This window comes from Lacerta agilis, chromosome 5 (assembly GCF_009819535.1).
Source record: "Lacerta agilis isolate rLacAgi1 chromosome 5, rLacAgi1.pri, whole genome shotgun sequence".
In the NCBI taxonomy this organism is placed as follows: Eukaryota; Metazoa; Chordata; class Lepidosauria; order Squamata; family Lacertidae; genus Lacerta; species Lacerta agilis.
In genome coordinates, this window is record NC_046316.1 from 3,433,212 (window position 1) to 3,451,058 (window position 17,847).

Consider the following 17,847-nt stretch of genomic DNA (forward strand, 5'->3'; position numbering starts at 1 on the left):
TTTTGTATTTGTAGGTGTGGGGTTGGGTTTGTGTTATATTATGAAAATGCTAATAAATTCTGTTAAAAAAAAAAGAACAGTTTTATCCATGGGCTGTTGGGCTGCTGAATGGGAAAAAAATTAGTGGTGCGATTGACAAGCACACAGAGTGCGAACAAGACTGAGTGCATGTGTGTGGGGGAGGGAGGCTCGTTTAATTTCTTTTTTTTCCATAAGAATTTATTGGGTTTTAACAACAATAACAGATACAAAATACAAAATAAACAAGACACTACATCAAAACTACAATACTACAAAAATACAAAAAAAATAACAAACAAACACTTAATCCCCTATTCTTATCTTATCCATGACATTGTTTTGGGACCTCCTCACATCCTCTCTTCTGCGTACATTTCTAATTAACTATAGGAACTTTATAAGATTGAAAATTCTTCCTTCTCAACTAATCTTAATCTTTAAAAATCATAATCATCATATACCTATAATCTTGTTCCTAATAAAATAAACATTACACAATTCTAACTCCTTATATCCTATCTTAACCTAACTTCTCATTACTGTAGCCTTACATGTCCTCTGATTCCAATTTCAAATGTCTATCTTTTCACATCATTTCAAATAGTTTTTAAATTTCTTCCAGTCGTCTTACACCGTTTCTTCCCTCTGGTGTAAGACAGTCAGTTCTTACTTTCCTTTAAATAATCTTTCTTCACCCCACACCTTTCCTGACCATTCTAACCCTTCCCTTTCTTCTTCCCAGGGGAAGGGCTCGTTTAATTTCACTGCACACAGGTGGTGTAGTGACAATAAAGGTTTATTATTATTATTATTATTATTATTATTATTATTATTACAATGGGAGTAGGCACACTAAATGCCAGTGGTGGCCCTCCAGGTGTTGCTGAATTACAACTCCCATCACTGACCCAGCCAGCATGGCCAGTGGACAAATATGAAGGGAGTTGTAGTTCAACCATCTTGAGGGTCACAGGTTCCCCACCCCAGCTGTGTATGCTGCCTTGAGCTCCTTGGAGGAAATGAAAAGGGAAAAAATAGGCTACAGCAAGGGAAACAAGTCTTGAAAACGAGAGTTCTATGCTGTAAATATAAGGTTTCTAAAATGGGATTTATCTTAAAAATTAAAAATTAAATTATTAAAAACATTATTTTAAAAGAAATGACTTCATCTGAAATATTTACCATAAACCATTGGTTTTTTTTGTTTTGTTTTTTAAACCAGGGTAATATTAGGGGGAATGGGAAGAGAATGACACCCCATGTCAAGGCTTGCTATGACACAGTAAAGTGTCTGGAGCCATTGTTGTTGTAATTAAGTGAACTAAGAGCTTGTCATTTTTTCAAAACCCACATGGAAACTCACATCCTGTCTTTCTGTTTCAGTTGGCCTCCCATATTGTTTCTTTGGCAAGTACCATTATAATTAACTTTGCAAACCAGGCCATAAAACAGAGGCAATATAATGTCTGTCTGTCTGTCTGTCTGTCTGTCTATCTATCTATCCATCCATCTATCTGAAGTGTGACATCATGTCTTATGAGAACTGTTTTCAAGGAAATAACCAGTTGTAGCCTAATTCTAAGGGACACAAGGAAAGCAAATGCTACCCAATGGTCTTTGGAATGCAATGGTTCCCTCAGAATTTTACTAAGTTATTTAACACAAACCAGGGACGTGGGTGGCACTGTGGTCTAAACCACAGAACCTAGGGCTTGCTGATCAGAAGGTTGGCGGTTCAAATCCCCACGACGGGGTGAGCTCCCGTTGCTCGGTCCCAGCTCCTGCCCACCTAGCAGTTCGAAAGCACGTCAGAGTGCAAGTAGATAAATAGGTACCGCTCTGGCAGGAAGGAAAAAGGCATTTCCGTGCGCTGCTCTGGTTTGCCAGAAGCGGCTTAGTCATGCTGGCCACGTGAGCCGGAAGCTGTCTGCGGACAAATGCTGGCTCCCTCGGCCAGTAAAGTGAGACAAGCGCTGCAACCCCAGAGTTGTCCGCGACTGGACTTAATGGTCAGGGGTACCTTTACCTTAACACAAACCATCTAATCAGGCTCCATTGCTTTAAAATTTTCAAGTGAGGATGCCCAGAACTTCAGCCAATGCAATGGAATCCCTCTGTGCCGGCCCTGGGCTAGTAGCCCATGCTATGCCACTGCCACTGAATCCCAAGCTGCTTTGACTGTAGCCTTTCTCTCTCTCTCTCTGCGAGGTGAGCAGGTCCCAGCCGGGAAACGGCGCTGGTGGAGGCGGCTGCAGCCGAGAGCGCCATTGCCCTGGGAAGCACCTGGCGCCGAGCCGGATGCCCTCCTTCCTCGCTGTGTCCAGTTCTGGGCACCACAGTTCAAGAAGGATACTGACAAGCTGGAACGTGTCCAGAAGAGGGCAACCAAAATGGTCAAAGGCCTGGAAACAATGCCTTATGAGGAACGGCTTAGGGAGCTGGGTATGTTTAGCCTGGAGAAGAGAAGGTTAAGGGGTGATATGATAGCCATGTTCAAATATATAAAAGGATGTCATATAGAGGAGGGTGAAAGGTTGTTTTCTGCTGCCCCAGAGAAGCGGACACGGAGCAATGGATTCAAACTACAAGAAAGAAGATTCCAGCTAAACATTAGGAAGAACTTCCTGACAGTAAGAGCTGTCCGGCAGTGGAATTTGCTGCCAAGGAGTGTGGTGGAGTCTCCTTCTTTGGAGGTCTTTAAGCAGAGGCTTGACAGCCATCTGTCAGGAATGCTTTGATGGTGTTTCCGGCTTGGCAGGGGGTTGGACTGGATGGCCCTTGGGGTCTCTTCCAACTCTAGGATTCTATGATTCTATGATTCTCTCTCTCTCTCTCTCTCTCTCTCTCTCTCTCTCTCTCTTCAGTGCTCTTTTGCCTAGGAGAGGTTTCTATGAAACAGCAAATTTCGACGCACACCTGCCTGGGAATGAGTATGTGACTGTTGGGCTTTTGCAACAGCCCAGGAAACCAGAGGCCACTTGAAAGCCCAACATGAGTTCGGTGGGACTTAGTACCTAGAAGAAGCAATAGTTGCTACTAGACAGCCGTTGAAGGCAGTGGGGCTTGCTCGCGAGTAAACAGGCTGGGAGCGCAGCGAGAGTCGCAGCTGCTTCCTCAGAAACGGATCCCGCGGAGTTCCGCCAGGCGGCTTCCCCACCCAGTGACGCCGCCCGCTGCTTGGCGCCCCGTTGAGTCCAGCTCCCTCCTTCCCCCGCAAGTTGGCTTCCGACTTGGCTCGCCGGCCGGCCGGCCAGGCGCGGAGCTGACCTCGCCCCGTCGACCCCTGCCGGGGAGGAGGAGCTGCTCGTGCCTCGGCAGCCCTGAGCAAGGGCGCGCGGCGCTGCTGCGCCCCCTCCGCCGCTTCTTAAGCGCGCCGGCGGGGTCGACCTGCGAGCAGGCGCCAGCGAGAACTGCTTGCTCTTCGCCGCCGCCGCCCTCCTCCCTCCCTCCCCCTGGATCCGGACCACAGCGAGGCGGAGGAGCGGGGAAGAAGCGCAGCCTTCGCCCAGCGAGGATGTGGGGCGCTCCCTGATCCAGGAAAAGCAGCCCCCAGGAAGGCGACAAGCGAGGAAGGAGGGCGCACGGCGCTTCCCAGGGCGATGGCGCTCTCGGCTGCAGCCGCCTCCAACCAGCGCCGTTTCCCGGCTGGGACCTGCTCGCCTCGCAGGTGAGTGAGGCGCCCCTTCGCGACCCCTTCCCCCTCTTCTTTTCCTCCCGGTCCCCGAGGTCCCGAGGCACCTGGAAGCCGCTCTCCGGAGCTCGCTTCCGAGGGAAAGGAGCAGCCGATCGAGTTGCTTCTCCAAAGGGGTCTCCGCTCTCCGGAGCCTCGGCGACGACCGCGCTTCCCAACTTCGGGCGCTGCCGTCTGTCCCACCCTCTGGCGCGGTTCCCTTCCGCGGCTCCTACGTCCCTTGCGCGGAGGCGGTGGGCGCAGAGGGTGCCGCGCGGTGACTGAGCTGCTCCGGGCGCCGTGGGCTCCGATGCCCGGTCGAGAGCGCAGCTCTCCCCAGGCAGCTCTTGGCCACGCTCCCGGCCCCCTCTTCCTTCGAAGCTAGCGATCATGGGCATACCTTTTACTTCTCGGCGCACTTGGGCGGGTTTACTCGGAAGTAAAGTCTGGCTTGAGACCCGAATGGACTCGCTCCGGGGCAAGCGCTCAGAGCGGTGCCGTCTCCTCCGAGGAAGCCTATCGACCTCGATGGGACTCGCTTCCAAGGGAGGATCAGGCTGGAAACGAGCCAGTTATTCCTGTAACGCCAGCATCGCGAGGGGTGTCTTTCCAAGCGTCACCTGTTCAGGTGCGCGGTCCTCCAATGCAAACCTTCCCCAAACGGGCGCCCACGGCGCGATTCTCGCTTTGCGTGGCTCTACGTCCCTTTACCACGCTCCGGTCGGTTCCCGGTAAGTTTGCTGCTCTGGTTGGCAGACGGAAGCAACCGAATCCAACTTAACTCCGCGCAAGGAAGGCTTGCCTCTTTCTGGCCTCCGGTTCTGGATCGCTCGCGGCGCGTCTGTTTTTAAAAACAACAACAACAACACACCAAGCGCGCGCGCCCCGGGCGCAGGGAGATCCTCTGCGCAGGTCCCGTGCGTTCCTATGCGTGCGCCAACAACCCTCTTTGGGGAGAAGGGGCTTCGGGTTTCCGAGGGCGGGAAGCGAACGCCCTAGGCTCGACCCCCCGAAGCAGGTTGCACCCGAGAGGAGCGCGGGATCCCCCTCGAGACCAGGCCGGCTCCCGCCCCACGCCCCCAGCCCCCAGGATCGGGGAAGTTCCGTGGGTTAGTTAGCGCTTGCGCGGCTTCGCTTCGATGCAGTTCGACGCGAGGGCGAAGTTTCGCTGGCCACCAGAAGGCGGCCCGATCGGTTTTGCGTGGCGGGGTTGGGGGGCACAAGTCGGAGGACGGAGAGAGCGAGCAGCTGGACTAGCGGGCCAAAAGGGGATTGCGAGGGGGGCAGCCTCTTTGGAAACTGGGCTGGCCCCTAAGGCAGCCATTAGGTAAGGTGAAACAACTGCTTCAGGAGGCAGGATCCGCAGGGGCAGCGGATCACGATGTGGATCTTTTATTTTATCCTTGTTCCTGATGTAGATCTTCACTCATCCCTTCTTCCCTGGCAGGGAGGGTGGTGCCGTTTTGGGGTCCACCTCAGGTACCGAAATGTCTTGGGACAGCCCTGTCCTTAGTCAGAAATTTTGTTTGGGGCGGGCAGTTTGTGGGGCAGGGTACAACATGTGTTTGTGCCTTTGTCCTCATTGACCGGAGTACAGTTAGGTTGGTTCGCCTCTTAGCTGGGCAGTTGGATAATGCCCTTCCTGCCTGCCTTTCCTTTGAAGTAAAAAGGCTGGGAAGGATCCTGGGAGCCCGGGCACGGTGGCCTTCTGCCAGGGTAATATCAGGTAGATTGGGCTTTGCCAGCCTGGTGCCCTGTAGGTGTTTCGGGCCTCATAAATGTGGTAGCTGAGGCTGGTAAAAGCTGTAGTCCAAATTATGTCAGGATTTGTGAAGGCTGGAGAAAATGATGTTTTTACAGTGAGGTGGTGCTGTGGTGTTTTGGAAGCTAGATCCTCTTGGTTTTCCTGATCACTAGTTGACATGAAAATATATTATATATACGCACTGGCTTCTCTCCATAACACAACACTTCCGAGAGAGATGGCTGAGGTGTTTTGTTTAGTTTTTTTAAATCCCAATCAAACAATTTCCCCTCGTTTGTTGAGTAAAAACATCCTGGAACATTTTATATAAATCATTTCATGTTTTTTGTTTTCTCTAAGTAAGAGAGCACCTCTGGCTTTTGGGGGAAGGGGTGGCGGAGAGGAGGAAGGAGAGAGAGTAAATAAGAGATGGGAAAGGGAGGTCAAAAAGTAGACGAGATGGGGGAGATCCTGATTCAGAACCCCTGGCATCATAAATCCCTTAAATTTTCCCTTCCATGGCTAATAGGGTTTTTTTGTGGGCTTGGATGGGGGGGGCGACTTGGATCAGGGCAGTGTTGTATAGGGGAGGGTGTACCCCTTCCTTATGCACTGCAGCCTGTGACACAAATGGTCCTGACCCCAAAGGACTCCCCCCCCCCAAAAAAGGAAAAAAGATTATTCTAAGGTGCCACATCACATCTAATTGGATTCACAGCTGTATGGGGAGCTGAGTCATATATGAGAACAGGAAGATGGGTAACCTTCACTCTCAGTGGAGAAGGTTAGGCTGAAATATCATGGTTACCCAGGCTGCCTTCCAAAATACGAAGATCATGAAGTAAGTCACATTGAACATACTGTAGTGAGACTTGAGTCAGATTAAACATGCATGTTGTTGTTGTTGTTCAGTCGTTCAGTCGTGTCTGACTCTTCGTGACCCCATGGACCAGAGCACGCCAGGCACGCCTATCCTTCACTGCCCCTCGCAGTTTGGCCAAACTCATGCTAGTCGCTTCGAGAACACTGTCCAACCATCTCATCCTCTGTCGTCCCCTTCTCCTTGTGCCCTCCATCTTTCCCAACATCAGGGTCTTTTCTAGGGAGTCTTCTCTTCTCATGAGGTGGCCAAAGTACTGGAGCTTCAACTTCAGGATCTGTCCTTCTAGTGAGCACTCAGGGCTGATTTCCTTGAGAATGGATAGGTTTCATCTTCTTGCAGTCCATGGGACTCTCAAGAGTCTCCTCCAGCACCATAATTCAAAAGCATCCATTCTTCGGCGATCAGCCTACTTTATGGTCCAGCTCTCACTTCCGTACTGGGAAAACCATAGCTTTAACTAAACGGACCTTTGTCGGCAAGGTGATGTCTTTGCTTTTTAAGATGCTGTCTAGGTTTGTCATTGCTTTTCTAGGTTTGTACTTCTGTTCATGCTTCTGACTCAGCGGGTTTTTGAAGATTCCAAGTCCAGGATTATATCTACCTGATGGTTGCCATGCTGTGGTCCTCTAGCCAGCTTTCTTAACTGGGTTATTGCTACCAGATACCAGTCTCTCTCTCTCGCTCCTGGAGGACTCTTTGGAATATACCTCACTTAATCTTGCAGACTGCAGTGCATTCAAAACTGAGAGAGCAAATTTGCTGGCTCATTGTTGGATGTAAAATTTCTTGGTGGCTTCACCTGATAGCCAGTTTCAGTAAGACTTAGGTTTGAAAATGGTTATGGAACCAGATCTGTCTTTGTTGTTGCCTCTTGTTAGATTTGGTGGAGGTTTTTGTTTGTGAGTTGTAAGGGCTACACTATTTGATTAGAGTAGTGAGACGGAGAGTTCAACCCTTGTCTCCATGCCTTGACCGCAATCTACCTTCAAGCTGCTGTTAACTCTGGTGCATAAAATAGCGTGCTTTCTACTGTGAGGCTAATAGTAACTTCAGTGGGATGATTGATAACTATGGCAGAAGAATTGAACATCTGATAAAAGAGAGTTTTTCTCCACCTGTTTCTTTCTCCGGGGCATTGCTACCAGTTCTGTCTATTGAGCATTTATTCTGATGTGTTTGCAGCAAGGTTATACAGTGTTGTATCAAACAATTGCTATACCACACTTTCCAGAGGATTTCCCTTTGCTTTCCTTATTGCAAAAAAAAAAAAATATCCCGTCCCTTTTTAGAAGTAGGTTTGTTGTGCAAGAGTGAACAAATCTACTTTAATTGCACAACCTCAGTATGATTGCATCCCACTTGCAAATTGGCAACAATCTGGAAGCGGCCTAAGTTTAAAACAGGGAAGAAAATGTCAAGGAGAACAGAGTATGTGTTTCGCCACATTTTGCCTGTTTTGGTCCTAAAACAAATTTTGGCAGAAATAGATAAGGAGTGTCTCTTCTCTCTTCTTCTGTTAGAAAGAACCACTGAGTAGAAAACAAGGCGCTAGAGAAGATTTGTTCTGTATTTCTGGACATCGGTTTTTTCGGCTGTCCTAGGAAACTTTTTGTGTCACTTTACCTGCCTCATTCTTGGGTGTGGGGAGAGCATGCTGCTGAAGAAACTAAAAAAGAAGGAAGTGAGCCAGGTATGTTGCTGTATTTATTAATTATTATTATTATTATTATTATTATTCTAGGGGAAAGGTTAGCATGCTTGTTTGCAATCTTTAAAACATTTTTGACTGCTCCTTGTACGTTTGTGTTATGAGTCAATGTTTGCCGTTTTTAATCACTGGTTTCTTGGAGAGCTCATTAGTGGAAACTTGTTTCCATGACAATGTGACCCCTAAGATTGTTCTGGTTATCATTCTGGCTAGGCTCAGTATTCATAGTTGCACAGAAGAATGGGTGACCATTATTATCCTGCTTAGAAGCAACTGTCCCTTCCTGTCTCTGACACACCTCCTGTGTATCTTTTTTTCCTTCCATCTGTATAGAGAGAAGAAAGGTTAGGGTTGAACTTGCCAGTACTGTGCATACATTTTAATCTGTGTGGGTGAAATGAAGATGTGTTAGGCTGTTTAGTGATCTTGCACAGAGTTGAGAAGAGAAATTAAAAAAAACCTTTTGTCCGTTTGCCATTTGCTCTGCTGTGCATCTTGGAGCAGGGGGGGTGAAAGTGAAGGGGACACCTATGAATTTGCACCTGAGTCTACCTGGAGGGCACTGTGGGGCACTATTTGGGCTAGGCAGGGTGGGAAAGGGTCTTCTCCAACACTATGTCAAAGAGAAAACCAACTACCAGACTTTTAGGAGACATCTGAAAGCAGCCCTGTTTAGGGAAGCTTTTAATGTTTAATAGATTATTGTATTTTAACATTCTGTTGGAAGCAGCCCAGAGTGGCTGGGGAAACCCAGCCAGATGGATGGGGTATAAATAATAAATTATTATTATTATTATTATTATTATTATTATTATTATTATTATTATTAACAGAAGGGAGAGGGGGGCTTCAAATAATTGGGCAGAACATCCGTTGTAGATGGTGGCAATGCAGGTTAACTGATTTGGGCATGGGGAGTCCTGAATGCTATTAAAGAACTTAAATGGACACATTTGATTTTTGCCTCACTTTGCAGTTGAACGACAGAGTGAATTTGCGAGTGGAGCAACAGAGTGGGTGTGTGGAACAGGGTGGATTTGCAACAGAGGAAAAGAACTCATTTGCTTGTATCTCTCAATTCCTGGTGGGGATTCAGACCAGAATATCCTCTCAGTGTCCATTCTGACACGGAAGGCCTTGTTTCTCTCCCACCCTTGCACCAACCCTGTGAGGTAGATAAGGCTGAGAGAAGGCAGCTGACCCAAGATTACCCATTGAACTTTGTGGCTGAGTAGGGATTTTGACTCATGGCAGGGGCGTACCCAGGATCAAAACTAGGGGGGGGGGGGGCAAGCCATGGTCATTCAGGTTGTGACATTTCAGCACGGAAAGACGAATGAAACCAAAATTTTAGGAAAATTATATATAATTATAGCAGTGCTTTATTAACGGTAGTTATTACAATTATTTGCTTGATTTTTTTTTTAATTTTTATTCTAGTTACATGTCTTATACCAGGGATGGGCAAAACTCCCAAGAGACTGTGATCTACTTTCAGCCGTGATCTACCCCCATTTCTTGGGGTTCAGCTCAAAGTTGTTGACCTTTTTTGGGAATGAGAAATGCCCCGTTTTTTAGGGGTTTGTTTAGTTTTTAGATTACTGAGCATATTATGTAGACAGCAAACAAAAACAGCTTCAAAAAACAGAAAAACTCCCCCCCCAACAGAAAGCCCCCAAATGGCTGAAAAACTCAGTTTCCTAGGATCCTCAGCCATCGCAACTCGCCATGCAAGGGAACTGTTTCCAAAGCTGCTTTGCAATGATCAGCCGGCGCAACACACACACACACACACACACACACACATACACACACACGCAGTGGCCGGCTGCCGGTCGGCAGAGCTCAATTGTTATTTAGATTTTGGGAGGGGGAGAAAGACCGGTAGTTGAGCTTTTTAGGAGAGCTTTTTTTCCTTTCAGGCTGCCGATAACCATTTAATTATTATTATTATTTGCTTTTGGGGGGGCAGGTGTCCCCTCCTGCCCCCCCTTGGGTACGCCCATGAGTCATGGTCTTCCAGGTCCTAGTGTCAGTTACAGGTAGGTAGCCGTGTTGGTCTGCCATAGTCAAAACAAAACAAAATAAAAAATTCCTTGCAGTAGCACCTTAGAGACCAACTAAGTTTGTTCTTGGTATGAGCTTTCGTGTGCATGCACACTTCTTCAGATCCAGGTCTGACATTCTTACCACTACACCACACTGGCTTAAGAATAGCCTTGCTGCTGGATCAGCCAAGATTAATCTTTCCAGCAGAGGTCAGCCACCTGCCTCTGGAAGGCCACCAGCAGCTCATGAAGAAGGAAGGCCATTGCCTGCAGTTGGCATTTAGGCTTAAAATGAAACAGGGTGGGGTTCTGTTTAGTTATCATGACTATTTGGCCATAATGTAATCGTAAATATAGTTGGAGTTCTTATTACAAAATACACTGAAATAAATATAATTAAGAACTCTGGCCGGAAGTTTCAACCAAAAAGATGCGTTTATACTCGTGTGTAAATACAAATATAGTATCAATCCTGTTAAGAATTACAGTCTTAAATGAAGAAATAGTTTCACATTGAAAAATCCCTTGAAAGTCTTTTAAAAGTTGATGTAAGGGCTTTCTTTATAGAAAGAAGATCTTTTCTGTCTTTTAGTTCCGCTCTTCTTTGAGCCGCATAGAGTCCGTGGTGTACATCCTCGCCTTAGTAAGGACTGTGTAAGTTGATTGGCCGCTGTTTCGTAGTCTTGTTGGAGGTATACGAGGTAAGGAACCAAATACTATGAAAAGCTACTTTGGTATATTTATCAGAATGATACTTTAAAACATTTGTAATTCTTTTGATGTTGCTGAATGATGACCTTTATTAAATCTTATTTAGTGAATGATACTTTAAAACCTTGATACAATTCGCTTGATGCTGTTTTGTCGGAATACACTTCGTGGATCCATAAAGATCCGCGGTCGTTTGTTTGTATTAATGCTTTATTTAAGTACTATTTTTAGTGTCCTTCCGTTCTAAAGTGAAAGTAAAAGTAAACTCAGTGAGCACTTTGCCACTGAAGATCACTCCGTTCAAAAAGTATAGTTCCAGAGGTTTTTGAAGTTATCAATGGACGTTTATTCTGCTTCCCGCCTTTTTGGAGGGCAGCAACAGTGGTTTTATTGGTTAAAATATTGGTTATGATGTCACTCCTGGTAATCAATAAAAGGCTGAGGCTCCCCGCTTTAGGCAGTTAAGTTTTTCTTAGTCAATCTCAGTTTAAGGTCAGTTCCTTTAGGTCAGTTATTGTTCTTCTTTAGTTCTTTCAGTTCAGTCAAGTTTAGTTTAAGGGTTTTTGGGAGCGGGCTGGATGGGTTGGATGGGTTTGATGGTTTTACTTTAGTTAGGGTATAGTTTGCGGAAGATCTTTCGGTAAGGTTTTAGTTAGGCTTCTAGATCTAGCTTAGGGTTAGATCGTTGAAGATTTATCGGTTTAGTTTTATTTAGTTTAGTATCGCGGAAGATTTGGCGGCGCAGGGACTGAGAGTTTAGGGAACCTTAGCATAGGGCTAGGTACAGCAAAAGTAAAGAGCCTATGCGGGTCAGCCAAAGCCATGAAGGGTATCTCGGTGTCTGTCTTTATTGGGGAAAGGGTAAAAGGTTTTTATTTGATTTTTACAAAAAAACGTCAGGGGTTTCATCTTAGTGCTTTAACTTTGCCCTTAGTTCATTTGTTTTCACGCCAGTAACAGTACAGGAGGTCACAAGTAACTTCAAGTTAGATCGAGGCATCCATTTATTTCCGAGGCATCCATTTATTTCCGAGGCATCCATTCATTTTCGAGGCATCCATTCATTTTCGAGGCGTCATCGTTTCCGACTTACTCACGCAACTTCAGGTTATGAGGCTTGGCCGGCGCCCGTGCCGATACGCACGTGGAACGCTGGCCGCATTTCCCCTGCAACTGGTATCCCGTGTGTGGGTGGCCTAGACTCACACACGGGAAGCTCCAGCACCGAACCCCTACACTGTTTAATAATGATCTAATATTATTTGATATTGCCAGCTGAGGAAGGCGTCTACGCCGAAACGGGGCCCTGTCCTGGTCTCCAGTTGTCTCATTATACATCTGACACGCATCGTAGAAGCCCTTACGTCAACTTCTAAAAGACTTTCAAGGGATTTTTCAATGTGAAACTATTTCTTCATTTAAGACTGTAACTCTTAACAGGATTGATACTATATTTGTATTTACACACGAGTATAAACACATCTTTTTGGTTGAAACTTCCGGCCAGAGTTCTTAATTATATTTATTTTAGTTATCATGACTGGCAGCTTACTTACCTTCAATGATCCTGCCTTCGTTGTTCTGCATAACACCTTAGGGTATCACTGACAGCTAAATGTATAATGAGGTAGAAATTAGGGTTGCCTTTTCCTTTCCGGATGTTGCTGCTGTGGCTTTATAATAGAAGCTTGACGCACATGGATTCTGTGGGTGTAAGTTTCCTCTACAAATCTCTCTGCCAGGAAAAGCTTTACACGTTTGATTTCAATATCACGCTGATGTTAAAGACAGAGGAGGAGGAGAAAAATGTAGTAACCCAATCCACTTAAGTGTCATCACCATCATTCTTTATTCGACCGTCAGTCAGGAAAAAAAATACATTTATCCATAAAAAATTAAAACATCTAGACATTTAAGTGTCAAAACCGTTCATGTCCAGTCTGGTTCTACAAGGGGGTGGACTAAGTCTGCTCCATCCCATTTCCACGTGGATCCAGTGTTTACATGGAGGCAGCTGTGTTTTTGCTGTACAATTTCCACTGACAGTTGGAGATTTTAGAAAGGAAATTTAGCAGCAAAAGTGCAGCCCTCAGACTCTCGCATAAGGAAATCCACTTTACTGTGGATTCAGAACTCCTATCCAATCCTGGTCATGATCTGCCCAGATAGGATCAGTTGGGTCTACATTAAAGTTTGCAGTATTCCATAAAACACAATTTGGAAAGATGGAGTAGATTACAATTATCGCTATTGGGGAGAGTATCAATAGTGAAGATGAATGTGTTACCAAAAATGTTGTATTTGTTTCAGACTATACCAATCATAAATAAGGAAAATTGTTTTGAAGAATGGCGAAGAGATATTATTAAATTTATATGGCAAGGAAAGAAGCCCAGGGTAAGGTACAAATTGATGACAGATAGGAAAGACAGAGGAGGATTGGCGCTACCAAATCTGCAGCTATATTACGAGGCGGAATGCCTGGTCCGGATAAGGGAATGGATAAGGTTGGAGAAAACTAGATTGCTGGATTTGGAAAGTTTTAACTGCAGATTTGGATGGCATGCATATTTGAATTATGATAAAGTTAAGGTAAATAAAGAATTTACGCATCATATTATAAGAGGAGCCCTATTTAAAGTATGGAACAAATATAAAAGATATATAGAATGTCAAACACCACTATGGATTTCACCAGTAGAAGCCCTAGTAAGGAAAAAATTGAATACAAGGAAGAATTGGCCAAATTATAAAGTTTGCAGTATTCCTTCCTCATCCCTATGAATAAATCAGAGCAGTATGCCTTGGGTTTGAAAATTACTCTTCCAGTAAACTCAGGTTCATACAAACATGCAGTGAAGGCAATATGTCAGTTCCTGGATTTGAATTGTGACGCTTGAATTCTGCAACATGGCTTACCAAACCATAGTGGAGAGTTCAGAATGGGACTGAGGGGATGCATAGTGAACTGAGACTGGTGTACTTGACAACTCATTTCTAGCACTTCCACGTGCAAATCTCTTTTGGACCCCTTGAGTCTGACTATAGTTGCAATAATCGGAGGACTGATGCAAATGAAACCAAACATCCATATAAGTTCAAAAAAGTTCCTTGCTGCTGAACAGGTTTCATAGTTTGCCTGCCCACACACCTTTGTTGTTGATGGTGTATTGTGGCTCTGAAGGCCCCATACCCCACCAATCCCACCCATTTCTCTTCTGGTAAATGGCCTGATTCAGATGTAACATTATACCATGGTTTTCTTTCGTTTATTTTTTTAAAAAAATCTTCATTCATAAATGATTTAGCAGTATATGCAGACCTGGCCCAGTAATAGTAGTAGTAGTAATAATAATAATAATAATAATAATAATTTATACCCCGCCCATCTGGCTGGGTTTCCCCAGCCACTCTGGGCAGCTTCCAACAGAACATTAAAATGCAATAATCTATTAAACATTAAAAGCCTCCCTAAACAGGGCTGCCTTCAGATGTCTTCTAAAGGTCTGGTAGTTGTTTTTTCCTTTGACATCTGGTTGGAGGGCGTTCCACAGGGCGGGTGCCACTACCGAGAAGGCCCTCTGCCTGGTTCCCTGTAACTTGGCTTCTCGTAGTGAGGGAACCACCAGAAGGCCCCTGGCACTGGACCTCAGTGTCCGGGCAGAATGATGGGGGTGGAGATGCTCCTTCAGGTATCTTCAGCATCTTTGTTGGAAAAATAAGCCATGGTTGTTTGTTGTCTTTCTGATCTTAGCCATGCCGTAGTTTCATGTGTGAGCCTGGAATATGAAAGTTTCATGGCCTTGTTGCTGGAAGATATTAGGGCATGACATAGGTGAGTCTCATGCAAACTCTGCCTTGGCTTGTCTTTAAAATCAGTTTTAAAAAGTACTCCCTTCTGCTTTTGGTCATGCATGTTCATAGAACATCCATACATTTGCAAGTGATCTGTGAAGATGCTCTTAGACAACCACTTTGCATGGATATAAAATGTTTGTGGTTTGTCCGGCAGTCAACCTCTTTCCACTCCAAAACAGTCTACGTTTTGAGTGGCTTGAGAGTTGCAGGTTTTAGTGAAGCTTAAAGCAATGGCACTGAAGAAAATATATCTTTTGGATTTCTAAATGGAACAAATTTGCTAATGAAATCATTAGACAAGTGAGCATAAAAGTCTTGTTGTTTGCACAGAATTACTTTTCAGAACATAATTGCATTCCGATATAAAAGCAATTAAAATGTTAATTTACATTACAAAAGATATTTGGCTTTCAGGTAGCGGCAAAAGAAAAATCTTCCTCCTTGCAAAGCCTGGAAGAAAAATGCTTTAAATCCTGTTGGTGTGGTGTGTCTGTGTGTGTTTAGCGGAGGAGGGGGTTGTTGGTTGGCCATGCCACCGTATTCATTTGTACACCTTTCTGTTATGTGATGTCCCCACCTTAAGACCCAGGTGTGCTTTGGTCAGCCGGAAAGTTTCATTTGCTAATTAAGTAGTGAGTGAAGCCCTAGGCAAGGCCAGGATCCAGCGGGATGGGTAATAAATCGACACCTGGAGCCTGTGAACATCCCAACTGGCTTTTCCTGGGGAAATGGGTGCTAATTGAGGAAAGATTTTTATGTGGAATTTAGGCATAGCATCTCTTTTTCTAGCTCTTTCTGTGTTTTTGCAGCAGCCTGCAAGAGAGAAGGCACGATGTACACAACTGACAAAACAAAATAAAATAAAAAATTCCTTCCAGTAGCACCTTAGAGACCAACTAAGTTTGTTCTTGGTATGAGCTTTTGTGTGCATGCACACTTCTTCAGATACGTGCATGCACACAAAAGCTCATACCAAGAACAAACTTAGTTGGTCTCTAAGGTGCTACTGGAAGGAATTTTTTTATTTTTTATTTTGTTTTGACTATGGCAGACCAACACGGCTACCTACCTGTAACTACAACTGACAAAAAGCGTTGTCCTACAAAGTACTCTAGGAATCTGTAGTTCATTAAGACCCAAAGCATTTCTACCAAAGACTCTTCTTCATCAGGAGCACTACTCTTTTATAAATGTCCACTTGAATAATTTTAGTGATAACAGAAAGCCATGTTATGTAACAAATGTAAGCTAAAAGTGGTGTACAAATGACACAAACACTGCAATCCTAACCCCACTTACCCAAGAGTAAGTGCCGTTGAATTCTGCCTTCTGAGTAGACATGTTTAAGATAAATTAATAATAATAATAATAATAATAATAATAATAATAATAATAATAATAATAATAATTTTATTATTTATACCTCGCCCATCTGGCTTGGTTTCCCCAGCCACTCTGGGCAGCTTCCAACAAAATATTAAAATACAATAATCTATTAAACATTAAAAACTTCCCTAAACAGGGCTGCCTTCAGATGTCTTCTAAAAGTACAGGATTGTCCTGTGCATTCTACTTTAGGTTGCAATCGTATTCACATTTACCTAGGAGTAAACTCTACTGCAAATAGAAAGACCAACTTCTGGTTGTAAATGCGTTGAATGTTCTGTGTTAATACTATTTTTTTTCTTTGAAGTTTGTTCCATTCTATAGGTTTCTTGTTGTTTAGAATCACAATGATTTGAGGTGTGTGGGTTGTTGTTGTTGTTTTTCAGAGTTCTTTTCACTGAAATTATTCAGATGCATATATAGAATTTCATTTTTCATAGTGCTCCATTCTTCCTTAAAAAGATGCTGGGCCAAATAAAACACACATTTTTTCGTGTGCACCCTGGCTTAGAAGCCGCTTCTTTCATTATTTCCTGAATAGCACCCTTGGCATATAGACATTTTTAGGTGAATCTTTTCCCATTATGTGTCACATCAGGAGCTTTTTCTGGTTTTGTATAAGTCTTCTGCAAAGCAATAGAAAAGGGGTCAGTAAAATAGGTGCCACAATGCAAACACAGTCTCTAAGGCAGAGTTTCCAAACTGTGTTCCATGCAGATTGTCTGCAGTGTGCCTCTCATTTGCTGCAGGAGACGGCATATCTAAATATTTCTGTTTCCAGTGCAAGTCTTCGGCACTGGCACTTGCAACACTCTTGAGAAGCAGAGTAGTTCCCCCCCCCCCAATCTCTCCCCACTAAATCTTTTCCTTTTCCTTTCTTTTCTTGCTGGTGTTGCAAGAAGGAAAGACCCATTTGTCCAACTGAACTAGAACTGTCAATACCTACAAACATAATGTATTGCTTCAAAAATGCCTCGGGGGCATTGCGCAATCTTCCCTCAAAGCTCATTCACCCTCTCAGATGAGATCCGAAATGCAATGAATCCGTACAGGATTATGCAAGTTTCTAATATAGTGCTGATCTTTGCTAGCATGTCACATTGGCCCATTTCAAACTAACAGGAAACTATGGCTTAAAGGTAAAGGTAAAGGGACACCTGACTGTTAGGTCCAGTCGTGTCTGACTCTGGGGTTGCGGCGCTCATCTCGCTCTATAGGCCGAGGGAGCCGGCGTTTGTCCGCAGACAGCTTCCGGGTCTTGTCGCCAGCATGACAAAGCCGCTTCTGGCGAACCAGAGCAGCGCACGGAAACGCCGTTTACCTTCCTGCCGGAGCGGTACCTATTTATCTACTTGCACTTTGATGTGCTTTCGAACTGCTAGGTGGAACCGATAAACGGGAGATTTGAACCGCCGACCTTCCGATCGGCAAGCCCTAGGCTCAGTGGTTTAAGACCACAACTCCACCCGCATCCCATGTATATATATATATGAACCTCGGGCTCAAACACTCTGATTCTCCCCACATCAGAGAAGGAGATTGAAAGCTTCCACTTTAAAAAAACTCACCATGGTTCACCATGACATCTGAACCCTGAGCCCCATCTCCTGTTTCAGCCAAAGTTAGTGAGAACAAGCCTGCATCAAACCATGGCTTCAGATCCTGGCTTGTTCTCAAACCATAATTTAAACATGCCAGAAGTCAACAGGATCAGAATTTGGTTTGAAATCTATAACGATTGCCTCCAGCCTTCTCTGGCCCAGGAAAGATGGAAGAAAGCATTGCCTCTGGATTTAAGTCAGGGGTCAGCAAACCTTT

The 17,847-nt window shown here is 44.8% G+C and overlaps 1 protein-coding gene across 1 annotated transcript in view; it reads left to right on the forward strand.

The window, feature by feature from the left end:
- Positions 1-7,954: 7,954 nt before the first annotated feature.
- Positions 7,955-17,847, forward strand: part of SHISAL1 (shisa like 1) — a 115,416-nt gene continuing 105,523 nt past the window's right edge. The window contains exon 1 of the mRNA XM_033148299.1: positions 7,955-8,008. Within this exon, the coding sequence (XP_033004190.1) occupies positions 7,970-8,008 (39 nt within the window). The 5' untranslated portion in view covers positions 7,955-7,969. The remainder of the gene's footprint in view (positions 8,009-17,847) is intronic.